We start from the raw sequence: 17,788 nt of genomic DNA, 5'->3' as shown, positions 1-17,788 counted from the left end.
TATATATATATATATATATATATATATATATATATATATATATATATATATATATATATATATATATATATATATATATATATATATATATTATATATTTTCATATAGTCGGACTTGAGTCCTGGAAATGGGAAGTACAATGCCTGCACTTTAACCCTTTGAGGGTCGACAGGCCCTCTCCAAACTCGTTCTCAGGGTCGGCCAAATTTAAAAAAAAAATTATTTTCTCTTATGAAAAGATAGAGAATCTTTTCCCGATCATAACGACACCAAAAGTTTGAAATTTGATAGAAAACTTGACGGAATTATGCTCTCAGTTAGCTGGTCTCAGGCGATGTTTACGGATCGGCGATTTTGCCCACTTTGAGCCCCATTTTCGGCCAATTTCACTGTACTAGTCGACAAAAACATGAATATTTCTGCTAGAACTCCATTTTTTCTATCGAATGGGTGCAAGAAACCACCCATTTATAAATTCAACTATCCAGTACAGTGGTCAGAATTTAGCAATTTTGCCAATTTCACAAACAAATTTCAAAAGATGCCAATTTCGGAATAGGGTCCAGAATAAACAAGAAAGACATTCCTGGCACTAAAATGACATTTCCTCTAGTCATTAGTCACGTCTCGGCCCCTCTTATATTCTTTTGCTTTCCACTTTGAATTTTTATTCTCACAAAAAATATAAGATTTACTGTTATGCAGACTACTGCATTAGTGTAAAAATGGTATAAATATTATTGGTGCACTTGTGAAAGAATATTAGACTCACCAGTTGGACGTGTATTGCACGCTTACGACGATTGTTTACTTTTGAAGTTTGGTAAAAATCGAACATTTCTGCTACTTTGAGCTCAATTTCAAGGCACCTTTCATTGGAAAACCAGTCAAAATCATGTCAATTTCAGTAATATGTCTTCCATTCTATAAAATGAGACCAAGAAAACTAGAATACAACAATAAATACCATACGAAAATACACTGCAAAGTCGCTGATTTATTAAAAAAAAAATGGAAAAAGTTTTTTTTTTCTCATTATGCACTGTGTGCTGCAGGATTTTTTAGACTGTGCACACTGACCACATAGACCCATTCTTTCATATGAAGGCCTACCAGCTTTCTCCCACTAGATTTGAGGTCGCTAGAATTTATGAGTACTAGTACGTCAAAAACCCTACACGTAAGGCGTACTAGTACGGCGAAAACCCTCAAAGGGTTAAAGGAGGGGTTTGGGATATTGGCAGTTTGGAGGGATATGTTGTGTATCTCTATATGATATGCTTCTAAACTGTTGTATTCTGAGCACCTCTGCAAAAGCAGTGATTATGTGTGAGTGTGGTAGAAAGTGTTAAATGATGATGAAAGTATTTTCTTTTTGGGGATTTTCTTTCTTTTTTTTTTTTTTGGGTCACCTGCCTCGGTGGGAGATGGCCGACTTGTTGATATACATATATATATATATATATATATATATATATATATATATATATATATATATATATATATATATATATATATATATATATATATATATATATATATATATATATATATATATATATATATATATATATATATATATATATATATATATATATATATATATATATATATATATATATATATATATATATATATATATATATATATTTATATATATATATACATATATTTATATATGTATATATATATATATATATATATATATATTTATATATATATATATATATATATATATATATATAATATATATATATATAATATATCTATATATAATATATATATCTATAATATATATATATATATATATATATATATATATATATATATATATATATATATATATATATATATATATATATATATATATATATATATATATATATATATATATATATATATATATATATATATATATATATATATATATGCAAAACAACCACTCTGAAAGAATAGAGAAATTCCAAGCGCTTTCGTGACTACTCACATTATCAAGGAACTATGAAAGTAAAGCATCCAAGGAAGCTATATAAGGGGTCTGGTCGGCACCTCACTATCAGATCCCACAACGGTTTAAACACGTGACGCGCAGCGAGCCAACTTGGAAAGGTCCTTGGCACAACTCACCCCACAAACTATTCTACCCAAGAAATAAGAAATTTTAAAGATTATTTGTCCAGTGTATTATTAAATTCTTCCCAAATTCTATTAATTATAAATGGATCTAATTTATATAAACCAAAGGAAATATTCATATTATTGTCAAAACTGCTTTTTATGAAACAAGATTCAATTATATTCCTGTCGACCATGGACCTGTTTACTGTGATCTTATTGCATATATATATATATATATATTTATATATATATATATATATTTATATATATATGTATATATATATATATATATGTATATATATATATATATAATCGCTATGCGATGCATAACGATGGCATCGCATAGCGATTTTTCCGCATAACGATTACTTTTATCGCAAAATTTTTGCCGCGCATACCGATTAAAAACCCGCATACCGATTTTCGTCCGAGACGCGTCCAATGTGCCCTCAGCCAGCCTCACATGTGCCGCTCCGTCCCATTGTTTACCAGCCAGCCTCCGCGGTAACATCCAAGCATACACTCGGAATATTTCGTATTATTACAGTATTTTCGGTGCTGTTTCTGGAAAATAAGTGACCATGGGCCCCAAGAAAGCTTCTAGTGCCAACCCTGTGGTAAAAAGGGTGAGAATTAGTATGGAAATTAAGAAAGATTTTGAAGGGTTTGGGGCTAACCCTGAGAAGCCTATGCCAGTTGTGGAATCCATTGTGCCTACTTCAAAGATTAAGGAAATGTGTGCAGAGTGGGTTGAACTGCAAACCTTTATAGATGAAAATCACCCTGACACAGCTGTTGCAAGCCGTGCTTGTGACTATTTCAATGACAATGTTATGGCCCATTTTAGGAAAGTCTTGAAGGAACGGGAGGTACAGAGCTCTATGGACAGATTTGTTGTGCGACAGAGGTCCAGTGACTCTCAAGCTGGTCCTAGTGGCATTAAAAGAAGAAGGGAAGTAACCCCAGAAAAGGACTTGCTACCTCAAGTCCTAATGGAAGGGGATTCCCCTTCTAAACAGTAAGAAGATAATGCTCTCCCCTCCTCCCATCCCATCAATCATCACCAGATCTTCAATAAAAGTAAGTGTCATGTAATTGTGCATGCCTTTTTCAGTTTGTGTGTATTAAAATTAACATTTCATGTGGTAAAAAAAAATTTTTTTCATACTTTTGGGCGTCTTGCACGGATTAATTTTATTTCCATTATTTCTTATGGGGAAAATTCATTCGCATAACGATTATTTCGCATAACGATGAGCCCTCTTGCACGGATTAAAATCGTTAACCGGGGGTCCACTGTATATATATACGTATATATTATATATATATATATATATATAATGTATATTTTTTTTTTTTTTTTTTTTCAACAAGTCGGCCGTCTCCCACCGAGGCAGGGTGACCCAAAAAAGAAAGAAAATCCCCAAAAAGAAAATACTTTCATAATCATTCAACACTTTCACCACACTCACACATTATCACTGTTTTTGCAGAGGTGCTCAGAATACAACAGTCTAGAAGCATACACATATAAAGATACACAACATATCCCTCCAAACTGCCAATATCCCAAACCCCTCCTTTAAAGTGCAGGCATTGTACTTCCCATTTCCAGGACTCAAGTCCGACTATATGAAAATAACCGGTTTCCCTGAATCCCTTCACTAAATATTACCCTGCTCACACTCCAACAGATCGTCAGGTCCCAAGTACCATTCGTCTCCATTCACTCCTATCTAACACGCTCACGCACGCTTGCTGGAAGTCCAAGCCCCTCGCCCACAAAACCTCCTTTACCCCCTCTCTCCAACCCTTTCGAGGACGACCCCTACCCCGCCTTCCTTCCCCTATAGATTTGTATGCTTTCCATGTCATTCTACTTTGATCCATTCTCTCTAAATGACCAAACCACCTCAACAACCCCTCTTCTGCCCTCTGACTAATACTTTTATTAACTCCACACCTTCTCCTAATTTCCACACTCCGAATTTTCTGCATAATATTTACACCACACATTGCCCTTAAACAGGACATCTCCACTGCCTCCAACCGTCTCCTCGCTGCTGCATTTACCACCCAAGCTTCGCACCCATATAAAAGTGTTGGTACTACTATACTTTCATACATTCCCTTCTTTGCCTCCATAGATAACGTTTTTTGACTCCACATATACCTCAACGCACCACTCACCTTTTTTCCCTCATCAATTCTATGATTAACCTCATCCTTCATAAATCCATCCGCCGACACGTCAACTCCCAAGTATCTGAAAACATTCACTTCTTCCATACTCCTCCTCCCCAATTTGATATCCAATTTTTCTTTATCTAAATCATTTGACACCCTCATCACCTTACTCTTTTCTATGTTCACTTTCAGCTTTCTACCTTTACACACATTCCCAAACTCATCCACTAACCTTTGCAATTTTTCTTTAGAATCTCCCATAAGCACAGTATCATCAGCAAAAAGTAACTGTGTCAATTCCCATTTTGAATTTGATTCCCCAAAATTTAATCCCACCCCTCTCCCGAACACCCTAGCATTTACTTCCTTTACAACCCCATCTATAAATATATTAAACAACCATGGTGACATTACACATCCCTGTCTAAGACCTACTTTTACCAGGAAATAGTCTCCCTCTCTTCTACACACCCTAACCTGAGCCTCACTATCCTCATAAAAACTCTTTACAGCATTTAATAACTTACCACCTATTCCATATACTTGCAACATCTGCCACATTGCTCCTGTTGAAGATTGAGACACTTATGCAGCATATGGGAATCTTTATTCAGGAAACGTTTCGCCACGCAGTGGCTTCATCAGTCCAATACAAAGAGGAAGGCGTAAGGAGAGGAGGAGAATGAGGTAATCAGTCCCTCAACCTGGAGTCGATGTGTTCAGTCCATCAATCTTGTAGAATGTACAGCATAGGGCCGTAGACGTGGCTTATATACTGTAGTGAGGTGACGTGAAGCAGTTGGAGGCGGGGTCATAGTGGTACCATCCACTAGTCGAAGTAGGTCTTCGTCCAAAGGTTGAACAAGTGTTGAAGAATTCTTTGTAACAAGATCCCATGATGCTGCTGTGTCTGACAGTTGTGATGAATGGTTTGAAAAACCGACATGTTGAAGATTGAGACACTTATGCAGCATATGGGAATCTTTATTCAGGAAACGTTTCGCCACGCAGTGGCTTCATCAGTCCAATACAAAGAGGAAGGCGTAAGGAGAGGAGGAGAATGAGGTAATCAGTCCCTCAACCTGGAGTCGATGTGTTCAGTCCATCAATCTTGTAGAATGTACAGCATAGGGCCGTAGACGTGGCTTATATACTGTAGTGACGTGAAGCAGTTGGAGGCGGGGTCATAGTGGTACCACGTCTACGGCCCTATGCTGTACATTCTACAAGATTGATGGACTGAACACATCGACTCCAGGTTGAGGGACTGATTACCTCATTCTCCTCCTCTCCTTACGCCTTCCTCTTTGTATTGGACTGATGAAGCCACTGCGTGGCGAAACGTTTCCTGAATAAAGATTCCCATATGCTGCATAAGTGTCTCAATCTTCAACATGTCGGTTTTTCAAACCATTCATCACAACTGTCAGACACAGCAGCATCATGGGATCTTGTTACAAAGAATTCTTCAACACTTGTTCAACCTTTGGACGAAGACCTACTTCGACTAGTGGATGGTACCACTATGACCCCGCCTCCAACTGCTTCACGTCACCTCACTACAGTATATAAGCCACGTCTACGGCCCTATGCTGTACATTCTACAAGATTGATGGACTGAACACATCGACTCCAGGTTGAGGGACTGATTACCTCATTCTCCTCCTCTCCTTACGCCTTCCTCTTTGTATTGGACTGATGAAGCCACTGCGTGGCGAAACGTTTCCTGAATAAAGATTCCCATATGCTGCATAAGTGTCTCAATCTTCAACATGTCGGTTTTTCAAACCATTCATCACACATTGCTCCTCTATCCACTCTATCATATGCCTTTTCTAAATCCATAAATGCAATAAAAACTTCCCTACCTTTATCTAAATACTGTTCACATATATGCTTCAATGTAAACACTTGATCTACACATCCCCTACCCACTCTGAAACCTCCTTGCTCATCCGCAATTCTACATTCTGTCTTACCTCTAATTCTTTCAATTATAACCCTACCGTACACTTTTCCTGGTATACTCAGTAAGCTTATTCCTCTATAATTTTTACAGTCTCTTTTGTCCCCTTTCCCTTTATATAAAGGGACTATACATGCTCTCTGCCAATCCCTAGGTACCTTCCCCTCTTTCATACATTTATTAAACAAAAGTACCAACCACTCCAACACTATATCCCCCCCTGCTTTTAACATTTCTGTCATGATCCCATCAGTTCCAGCTGCTTTACCCCCTTTCATTCTACGTAATGCCTCACGTACCTCCACCACACTTACATTACGCTCTTCTTCACTCCTAAAAGATGGTATACCTCCCTGGCCAGTGCATGAAATTACCGCCTCCCTTTCTTCCTCAACATTTAAAAGTTCCTCAAAATATTCTCGCCATCTACCTAATACCTCCCTCTCCCCATCTACTAACTCCCCTAACTCTGTTTTTAATGGACAAATCCATACTTTCCCTAGGCTTTCTTAACTTGTTTAACTCACTCCAAAATTTTTTCTTATTTTCATTAAAATTTCTTGACAGTGCCTCTCCCTCTCTTTCATCTGCTCTCCTTTTGCACTCTCTCACCACTCTTTTTACCTTTCTTTTACTCTCCATATACTCTGCTATATATGTATATACTCTTATATATATATATATATATATATATATCTATATATATATATATATATATATATATATATATATATATATATATATATATATATATATATATATACACATACATACATACATACATACATATTTATTTATTTATTTATTTATTTAGAAATTTTAGCATACAAACAGAGGTACAAAAGATACAGGTAAGAGCAGCATGCCAAAGCCACTTATATGCATAGCATTATGGGCTGGCTTAAGATTAACTAAGCAATGATGAAATCAGTGATAAGACATTATTGTAAACAGATAACTATAAAATACAAATGAGTATTACAAAGACAGGTCCTATGGTTGCATGCATTGCTGTTCGTTCAGTAGAATGGAGTATTCTGTTAGGTAGTTTATTTAAAAAAAATAACAAAGTTAGGTTTAACATTTATGTGATATAATTGTGAGTAACATTTAGGATATACAATTTATATGGTTCAGTTATTCAGTATTTATTTGGTTTTGAGTGAGTAAGTGAACTTTGAGAAGAGACTTGAATTTATAAACAGGTAGTGTTTCTTTTATATTTACAGGTAATGAATTCCAGATTTTAGGGCCTTTTATGTGCATTGAGTTTTTGCATAGCGTGAGATGGACACGAGGAACATCAAAGAGTGATCTGTGCCTTGTATTATGGTCATGTGTTCTGTTGAGGTTGGCAAGGAGATGTTTGAGGGGAGGGTTAATATCAGAGTTAAGTGTTCTATGTATGTAATAAGTGCAATAAGAAGTATGGATGTTTTGTATGGTGAGTAGGTTGAGTGTTTTGAATATTGGTAGAGTGTGCTGCCTGTAGTGAGAATTTGTTATCATTCTAACTGCAGCCTTTTGTTGGGTAATTAGTGGTCTGAGATGGTTAGTCGTTGAGCCCCATGCACAAATTCCATAGGTGAGATAGGGGTAAATAAGAGAGTGATAAAGGGCCAGGAGGGCTGACTGTGGAACATAGTACCGTATCTTCGATAGTATGCCTACAGTCTTGGAAATTTTCTTAGAAATTTGTTGTATATGTGTATGAAATTTGAGTCTATTATCGAGGTGGATTCCTAAGAAATTTTCCCTCTGTTAGCTTTGTGATAGGTGATTCGTTTATCGTTATGTTAAGAGGTACATCTGTAGCTCTGCTACCAAACTGAATGAAGTAGGTTTTGTCAATGTTTAGTGTAAGTTTGTTAGTCCTCATCCAGGTAGATATTTTCTGTAATTTGATGTTTACAGTATTGGCTAGCGTGACTGGGCTCGGTTGGACCCTCAACCAGCGATATTAATCCGTTCCTGAGAGCTCATCGTTAGTCAAAATAATCGTTAGTCAAGTTAATTTTCCCCATAAGAAATAATAGAAATCAAATTAATCCGTGCAAGACACCCAAAAGTATTGAAAAAAAAAATTTTTACCACATGAAATATTAATTTTAATACACACAAACTGAAGATTACATGCACAGTTACATGACACTTGCCTTATTGAAGATCTGATGATGATTGATGGAATGGGAGGAGGGGAGAGCGTTACCTTCTTACTGTTTAGAAGGGGAATCCCCTTCCATTAGCACTTGAGGCAGCAAGTCTTTTTCTGGGGTTACTTCCCTTCTTCTTTTAATGCCACTAGGACCAGCTTGAGAGTCACTGGACTTCTGTCGCACAACATATCTGTCCATAGAGGCCTGTACCTCTCGTTCCTTATGACTTTCCTAAAGTGGTTCACAACATTGTCAGTGTACAGGTTGCCAACACGGCTTGCAGTAGCTGTGTCAGGGTGATTATCATCCATAAAGCTTTGCACTTTAAGCCACGTTGCACAGATTTCCTTAATCTTAGAAGTAGGCAAATTCTTCAATTTCTCTCTCCCCTCCTCCGAAGCAGTTTCCTCAGGTCTGCCCTCTTGCTGTTCAAGATGATCTAGCAGCTCATCAGTGGTTAGTTCTTCACTGTCCTCCACCACCAACTCTTCCACATCCTCCCCTCTGAACACACTGGGGGTTTCAGAGTGATACACCAATAAAGGCTTCACTTTGCAATCACCACTAGCATTGGCACACATCAACAAAGTAAGCCTGTCTTTCATAGGCTTATGTCCTGGGAGTGCCTTTTCCTCCTGAGTAATGTACGTCCTGCTTGGCATTTTCTTCCAGAACAGGCCTGTTTCGTCACAATTAAACACTTGTTCAGGTTTCAGTCCTTCACTGTCTATGTACTCCTTGAAGTCCTGCACATATTTTTCAGCCGCTTTGTGGTCCGAACTGGCAGCCTCACCATGCCTTATCACACTATGAATGCCACTACGCTTCTTAAATCTCTCAAACCAACCTTTGCTGGCCTTAAATTCACTCACATCACTAGTTGCTGGCATTTTTTTAATTAAATCGTCATGCAACTTCCTAGCCTTTTCACATATGATCGCTTGAGAGATGCTGTCTCTTGCTATCTGTTTCTCGTTTATCCACACCAATAACAGTCTCTCAACATCTTCGAGTACTTGCGATCTCAGTTTCGAAAACATAGTTGCACCTTTGGCAAGAACAGCTTCCTTGATTGCCGTTTTCTTGCCCACAATAGTAGCGATGGTTGATTGGGGTTTATTATACAACCTGACCAGCTCAGAGATACGCACTCCACTTTCATATTTATCAATGATCTATTTCTTCATCTCCATAGTAATTCTCACCCTTTTTGCTGTAGGGTTGGCACTAGAAGCTTTCTTGGGGCCCATGGTGACTTACTTTGCAGGTGCAATCACTAAAAAGGCTGTGATAATATGAAATGTTCCAGTTGTATGTTTGGAAGCGACCGCGGTGGCTGGCTGGCTTGTAAACAGTGGCACCAAAGGGACAAGTGAGGCACGCTCAGGCCAAAGTGGACGCGTATGGTACGGAACGAAAAACGCTGGTCGGGTTTTTAAGCACTAGTCGAGGCAAAATTTTTGCATTTAAATGAATCGGTAGTCAGATTTATCGTTAATCGATGCAATCGCTGGTTGAGGGTCCACTGTATATTTATATATATATATATATATATATATATATATATATATATATATATATATATATATATATATATATATATATATATATATATATATATATATATATATACAGTGGACCCCCGGTTAACGAACTTTTTTCATTCCAGTAGTATGTTCAGGTGCCAGTACTGACCGAATTTTTTCCCATAAGGAATATTGTGAAGTAGATTAGTCCATTTCAGACCCCCAAGCATACACGTACAAACGCACTTACATAAATACACTTACATAATTGGTCGCATTTGGAGGTGATCGTTAAGCGGGGGTCCACTGTATACATACATACATACATACATACATTGGACCCCCGGTATTCGATATTAATCCATTCCTAAGAGCTCATCGAATACCGATAATATCGAAAACCGAATCAATTTTCCTCCTAAGAAATAATGGAAATCAAATTAATCTGTGCAAGACACCCAAAAGTATGAAAAAAAATGTTTACTACATGAAATATTAAGTTTAATGCAATAGAATAATTACAATAACAATAAAATAACTGACACTTACCTTTAATGAAGATCTGGTGATGATTGATGGGATGGGAGGAGGGGAGAGGTGTTAGTGTTTAGAAGGGGAATCCTCTTCCATTAGGACTTGAGGTAGCAAGTCCTTTTCCGGGGTTACTTCCCTTCTTTTAATGCCACTAGGACCAGCTTGAGAGTCACTGGACTTCTGTCACACAACATAACTGGCAGCCTCACCATGCCTAATCACACTGTATGCCACTACGATTCTTAAATCTTTCAAACCAACCTTTGCTGGCCTTAAATTCACTCACATCACCACTAGTTGCAGGCAATTTCTTTACCAAATCGTCATGCAACTGCCTAGCCTTTTCACAAATGATCGCTTGAGAGATGCTATCTCCTGCTATCTGTTTTTCATTTATCCACACCAATAACAATCTCTCAACATTTTCTAACACTTGCAGTCGCTGTTTCGTAATCACAGTTGCACCTTTTGCAAGAACAGCTTCCTTGATTGCCGTTTTCCTGGTCACTATAGTAGAGATGGTTGATTGGGGTTTATTATACAACCTGACCAGCTCCGACACACGCACTCCACTTTCGTACTTTGCAATTATCTCTTTCTTCATTTCATAAGTCATTAGCAACTTTTTTCTCGAAGGATTGGCACTAGAAGATTTCTTGGGGCCAATGGTGACTTATTTTGCAGAAACAAGCACCAAATACAGTGATAATATTGATAATATGGAATGTACCGAATGTATCCTTAGATGCGCGCACACTGGCTGGCTTGTAAAAACTAGCACACACGTGGACAGGTCTCATACGAATCATATCGAATACCAGGTTTTCAATCGAATACTGAGGAAAAATTTTTGCGTTAAAATGCATCGAAAACCGGATTTATCGAATACCGATGCCATCGAATACCGGGGGTCCACTGTGTATATATATATATATATATATATATATATATATATATATATATATATATATATATATATATACATACATATACTATATATATACATATACATATATATATATATATACATATACAGTGGACCCCCGGTTAACGATATTTTTTCACTCCATAAGTATGTTCAGGTGCCAGTACTGACCGAATTTATTCCCATAAGGAATATTGTGAAGTAGATTAGTCCATTTCAGACCCCCAAACATACACGTACAAACGCACTTACATAAATACACTTACATAATTGGTCGCATTCGGAGGTAATCGTTATGCGGGGGTCCACTGTATACATATATATATACATACATACATACATACCCCTCTGGGTTTTCTATTTTCTTTCTAGTTCTTGTTCTTGTTTATTTTCTCTTATTACCATGAGAAAGTGGAACAGAATTCTTCCTTCGTAAGCCATGCGTGTTGTAAGAGGCGACTAATATACCAGGGGTAAGGGGCTAGTAACCCCTTCTCTTGTATAAATTACTAAATTTAAAAAGAGAAACTTTTGTTTTTCTTTTTGGGCCACCCTGCCTTGGTGGGATATGGCTGGTTTGTTGAAAAAAAAAAAAAATGCAAGATTTCAGTTACATCTTGCTACTTCTACATACTCTTAGGTCACACTATATTTGCATGTACAAGCATATACACACCCCTCTTGGTTTTCCTTTAATTTCTTACTAGTTCTTGTTTATTTCCTCTTATCTCAGTGGGGAAGTGGAACAGGATTCTTTCTTTGTAAGCCATGCATGTCGTAAGAGGCGTCTAACATGCCCAGAGCAAGGGGCTAGTAACCCCTTCTACTGTATACATTACTAAAGTTAAAAAGAGAAACTTTTGTTTTTCTTTTTGGGCCACTCTGTCTCGGTGGTACAGTAGTCCCTCGTTTATCATCGTTAATCCGTTCTTGGAAGTGTGACAATTATCGAAATAGACGATTTTCGAATCAATTTTCTCTATAAGAAATAATGTAAATACAATTAATTCATTCCTGACACCCAGAAGTATTAAAACAAAAAAATTTTTTTACACGAAATATAGATGTAGTACATAAACAGTACAATGGGACATGAATGAAACATTAACAGCATAACACTTACTTTTATTGGCAATTCTTCTTAGTGTATGGAAGACTGGAGGAGGAGAGAGATTGGATTAGTTACTGTTTGGAAGGGGAATCCCCTTCCATCAACACCTCAGGTACCAAGTCCTTTTCTGGGGTTACATACATCTCTTCTCTGTTTCTTAATGCCACTAGGACCAGCTTGAGAGTCACTGGAGTCCTGTCTCGCAAAAAAAGTGTCCAGAGAGCTCTGTTTCTGGTGTCTCTTTAAAACTTCCCTAAAATGGGCCAAGACTTTGTCACTGTACAAGTTGCCGATATGGCTTGCAACATCCTTCTCAGGGTGATGTTTCTCCATAAATCTTTCCATCCTATCCCACATTTCAAAAATCTCCTTAATTTCTGAAGAAGGCACCTTCTTCCATCTCTCTTCCTCCTCCTCTGCAGCAAGATTCTGAGTTGCGATCTGTTGCTGTTCCTGCTGAAGCTCTTGCAGCTCCTCAGTGGTTAGCTCTTCGTTGTGGTCTTCCACCAACTTCCACATCCTGCAAACTCACATCCAACCCCATGGAACTCCCCAATGCCACAGTAGATTTCACAACTGACATAGGCTCATCAGGGTCAGCCACAAACCCTTCAAAATCCCTCTTGTGGACACAATCTGGTTGTATGGGGTTTGTTATACATCCTGGCCAGTTCGGCCACACGTACGCCACTTTCATATTGTTCAATGATGTTTTTCTTAAATTCAATCGTATTTCTCACCATCTTTACCAAAGGCTTGGCACTAGGAGCTTTCTTTGGAGCCATGGTAGCTTATTTAGCACTTGCAAGCACCAAAATGAATGGAATATTATGAAATATTTCGTATGAACAAATGAGGGGACCGTCGCTCACTGGTAAACAATGGCACACTGGCTGGGAAGTTAGGCCGAGGCGGCTCAGAGCTGTGAGTACGTGTCCAGGACGAATGACGATTAGCGAGTCAACCGAGCATTTGCAAGCCAATGTTTGGACGAAAATAACACGACGATTTCCAAAAAGGACGACTATCGAGCCCGATGATTATCGAGGGACCACTGTATACGGGTGGTTTGTTGAAAGAAGAAGAATGGTTCTAGCCATGGTACTGCAACTTTATTATTTGTGACACCCCATAGTACAGTGGACCCCCGGTTAACGATATTTTTTCACTCCAGAAGTATGTTCAGGTGCCAGTACTGACCGAATTTGTTCCCATAAGAAATATTGTGAAGTAGATTAGTCCATTTCAGACCCCCAAACATACACGTACAAACGCACTTACATAAATACACTTACATAATTGGTCGCATTCGGAGGTAATCGTTATGCGGGGGTCCACTGTACTATTTTGTGTAATTAAGATTCCACTGCACAATTACAATATGATCCTTTGTCTCATTTTGTTGTAAATGTGTTAAGCTTTGGATCAGTGGTAAGGTCAATCTTATGTTAATACACAGGAATCAATAATAGAAAAGCAGGAATGTAAGTCACAATACTGGGGCTGGAAGATTCACAACTAACGACAACTTGGAGAGAAAATTGCGTACATCTTGATTTAATAATGGTCTAAGAGGAGCCAAAAAAAATTCTAAAATTTCCTATCCAAACTGTCATTTAGCTGTGAAGGGAAAACCAAAAATTATTACACAGCCAAAATGTATCATGGAATGGTTAGTAATCTGCAGTTGTAACTGTCTACATTTGGTGGCAGCTAATAAAACTTTTTCTATAGGGGGTTCAGATAGATCTGAATCTGGAATGCAGTTGCGTTATTCTGGGACTGGAAGTACCGATGCTGGAGACAGCGGAGGTCGTGATGACTCTCTGGAAGAGCTCATGAGTCTGCCACCCACCCTTGAAACTGCTCTGAAGATCAACATGACCTTGCAGCGCAACTACCGAGAAAGAATTCAAGACCTGGAGAAGGTGCTACAAAATAGTGAAAACAGACTGGTTAGTTTCATTGCACTGTTTTTAAGTGAAGTTTATATTAAGTACATTGACCAGCCACCTGAAACCCAGTGTTCAGAAAAGTTTATCCACTCGATCCCCGACTCTCAACATTACAGCTTACATTATTTCACACTTAAGCTAATGGGACATTGGAATAAATTAAATTAATATGAACACTGACTTGTAGTTACGATTCTAGCAAATATTTGAGCAAATTATTTTAAATATATTTTTTCTGAGTTTTTAAGTGCACTAATGTTTTACCAAATGCACTAATATTCACAATTTTCTTAAAGCTGAATTTTTTTTATATTTTTTCACTTAAGTTTCTTACCAAATACATTCATACATTGTGTATATTCATTTTATGTATATATTGAGAACTTCCAGCAAGCATATGTGAATGTGTTAGATACAAGTGAATGGAGATGAATGGTTTTTGGGACCTTATGAGCTGTTGGAGTGTGAGCAGGGTAATATTTTGTGAAAGGATTCAGGGAAACTGGTTAGCCAGATTTGAGTCCTGGAAATGGGAAGTACAATGCCTGCACTTTAAAGGAGGGGGTTTGGGATATTGGCACTTTGGAGGGACTTCTAAACTGTTGTATCTGAGCACCTCTGCAAAGACAGTGATTATGTATGAGTGATGGTAGGGAAGCAGCCGACGTGTTGGAAAAAAAAATTGAGAACCCACATTTGTTTGGTAGAGAGTGATGAAGACCTTTGTAATTTTTTTATTTACCCTTTGACTGTTTTGGTTGTATATATACGTCTTACGAGGTACCATGTTTGACGTATATATACTCATAAGTTCTAGCGGCTTCAAATCAAGCAGGAGAAAGCTGGTAGGCTCACATGAGAGAGAATGGGTCTGTGTGGTCAGTGTGCACCATATAAAAAGAAATCCTGGAGCATGCAGTGCATAATGAGAAAAAAAAAACTCCGACCGTTTTTTTTTTTAATTAAAATGCCGACTTTGTGGTTATTTTCGTATGGTATTTATGGTTGTATTCTCGTTTCCTTAGTCTCATTTGATAGAATGGAAACCATATTGTAGAAATAGAGGTGATTTTGATTAGTTTTACTATAAAAAGAACCTGGAAATGGAGCTCAAATTAGGGGAAATGTTTGATTTTTGCCGATGTTCAAAAGTAAACAAATGACGTCATTGTCCAGTAAATGTCCAACTAGCCATTCTAATATGCAGTCATGAATGGGTTGACATTATTTGTACAATTATTGCAGTATTGCAGTAGTCTGCATAACGTAAATCCTCTATTTTTTATTTGAAAAAAAATTCATAATAGAAAGCAAGAGTAATATCAGAGGGGCCTGGAGATGTGACTGATGAACAAAGAAAATTTTATTTTAGAGCCAGGAATGTCTGCATTGTTCATTCTGGACCTTATTTTGCAATTGTCATATTTTTTAATTTTCGTGAAATTGGCCAAATTGCAACGTTTTGACCACGTTATTGGGTAGTTGAAATCGGTAAATGGGCAGTTTCTTGTACTCAATCGATAGAAAAAACCGAGTTCTAAAGAAATAGCTATGAGTTTGGTCGACTGGAACAATGGAATTAGCCGAAAATAGGGCTCAAAGTGGGCGAAATAGCTGATCTGTAAATATCACTGAGGTCGCTAACTTTGCAAGAGCGTAATTCCGTCAGTTTTCCATCAAATTTCGTTTTTTTGGTGCCATTACAATCGGGAAAAGATTCTCTATCATTTCATAAGTTTTTTTTTTGAAATTTTGCGACACCAGGAGACACCTCAGGATTGGGGGTTGCGACAGTCAAAGGGTTAATACATTGACTGTTTCCCACTGAGGCAGGGTGACCAGAGAAAGAAGAAACTCTTTCATCATCACTCCATCACTGTCTTGCTAGAGGCATGCTAACACTACAGTTAAAAAACTGCAATATACTTCCACCCCTGCTTCAGAGTGTGGGCACTGTCCTTCCCACCTCCAGTGTCATGCAGTCTGTTTAATTTATGCTCATTGTGCAAAAATGGATGATCTAGGAGCTTTACCCCATAATGGATTTCAAACATTAACCATCTAATTCTATGGTTCATTTAACTTTGATATAGTGCTCATGGGGGAGAGAAGGCCTTGATGCTAGTGAAGGGCTCTTGATCCAGGGAATTTGAGCTACCTTCTTATTCCTTGGAATAAACTAAATTTTGGGATAGTATGTTAACCATGTACTGTATTGATTTTTGTAATGCATAAATATGCTTTTTTTTATTATTACCTTTTTTATTTAGGAAAATAGAGGAGTAGTAGTGTATTATTAAAGAGAAAGATAATAAAAGAGAAATTATTAAAATGTTCATGAGAATGCTCAAGGAAGAAAATCTTCAAACATTTTTGTATTTATAAATATTTTGTGACTGAAGCTTTAAAAAATCTAATTGGTACAGTACATGTAAACTATCAAAAGTCATATACCGGCGTAAATTTTTTTCACCTGACAAAAATGTGCCATTTATCTGGCAATGCCTTTGTCATGTTTAAATTAAATGACTTATTGGTTACCCAATTTATTTTCAGAGAAAGTTGAAAGAAGAAATAAGTGAAGACAGATTTGCTTGTGACAAAGAATATAGGTGGGATCCAAATGGAAAGGCACCCATGCGCATCTCTCATTTTTGTGTTCCATATTTTAAAAATCGCAGTGGAATGAATGCCCCAAAGAATGAAGATGCAAAATTTAAAGTAGATAATGGCTACTTGGACCTCTACACAACTCGCACCCGGCCATGTATGTTATATTGTTCTAATGTTAAGTGTTTCCTTTTAGGGAAGGTGGCTTGATGCTAGTGAAGAGCTCTTGCTGTAAAGAATTTGAGCTGTGTTCTTTCTTGGCTCAAGCCTGATTTTATATTATTCTCCTGGCACTGTATGACATAATTTAGGGGTTTAGCACTTCTACATGAATATAATAACTTTTTTTTCAACACACCGACTGTATCCTACCGAGGAGGAGGGGTTACTAGCCCCTTGCTCCCAGCATTTTATTTGCCTTGTATGGCATACATGGCATACGGAGGAAGAATATAATAATTTTTATTAACACAACTGCTGTTTCCCACTAAGGTAGGGTGGCCTGAAGAAGAAAAACTTTCACCATCATTCACTCCACTGTCTTGCGAGAGGCGTGCTTACACTACAGTTATAAAACTGCAACATTAACACCCCTCCCTCAGACTGCAGACACTGTACTTCCCACCTCCAGGACTCAAGTCCGGCCTACCAGTTTCCCTGAATCCTTTCATAAATACTACCCTGCTCACACTCCAACAGC

General features: G+C 37.5%; 1 protein-coding gene across 5 annotated transcripts in view; it reads left to right on the top strand.

Annotated features, from left to right (window-relative positions):
* Positions 1-17,788, top strand: part of LOC128698717 (uncharacterized) — a 300,712-nt gene that overhangs the window by 25,350 nt on the left and 257,574 nt on the right. For all 5 annotated transcript variants that reach the window (XM_070097720.1, XM_070097721.1, XM_070097719.1 and 2 more), the window contains exons 4-5: positions 14,258-14,478; positions 17,035-17,245. In XM_070097720.1, the coding sequence (XP_069953821.1) occupies positions 14,258-14,478; positions 17,035-17,245 (432 nt within the window). The remainder of the gene's footprint in view (positions 1-14,257; positions 14,479-17,034; positions 17,246-17,788) is intronic.

The sequence above is a fragment of the Cherax quadricarinatus genome, chromosome 59 (genome assembly GCF_038502225.1).
Source record: "Cherax quadricarinatus isolate ZL_2023a chromosome 59, ASM3850222v1, whole genome shotgun sequence".
Taxonomy (NCBI): Eukaryota; Metazoa; Arthropoda; class Malacostraca; order Decapoda; family Parastacidae; genus Cherax; species Cherax quadricarinatus.
Note: the sequence above shows the minus strand (reverse complement) of the source record. Positions and strands in the feature narration are given on the sequence as shown.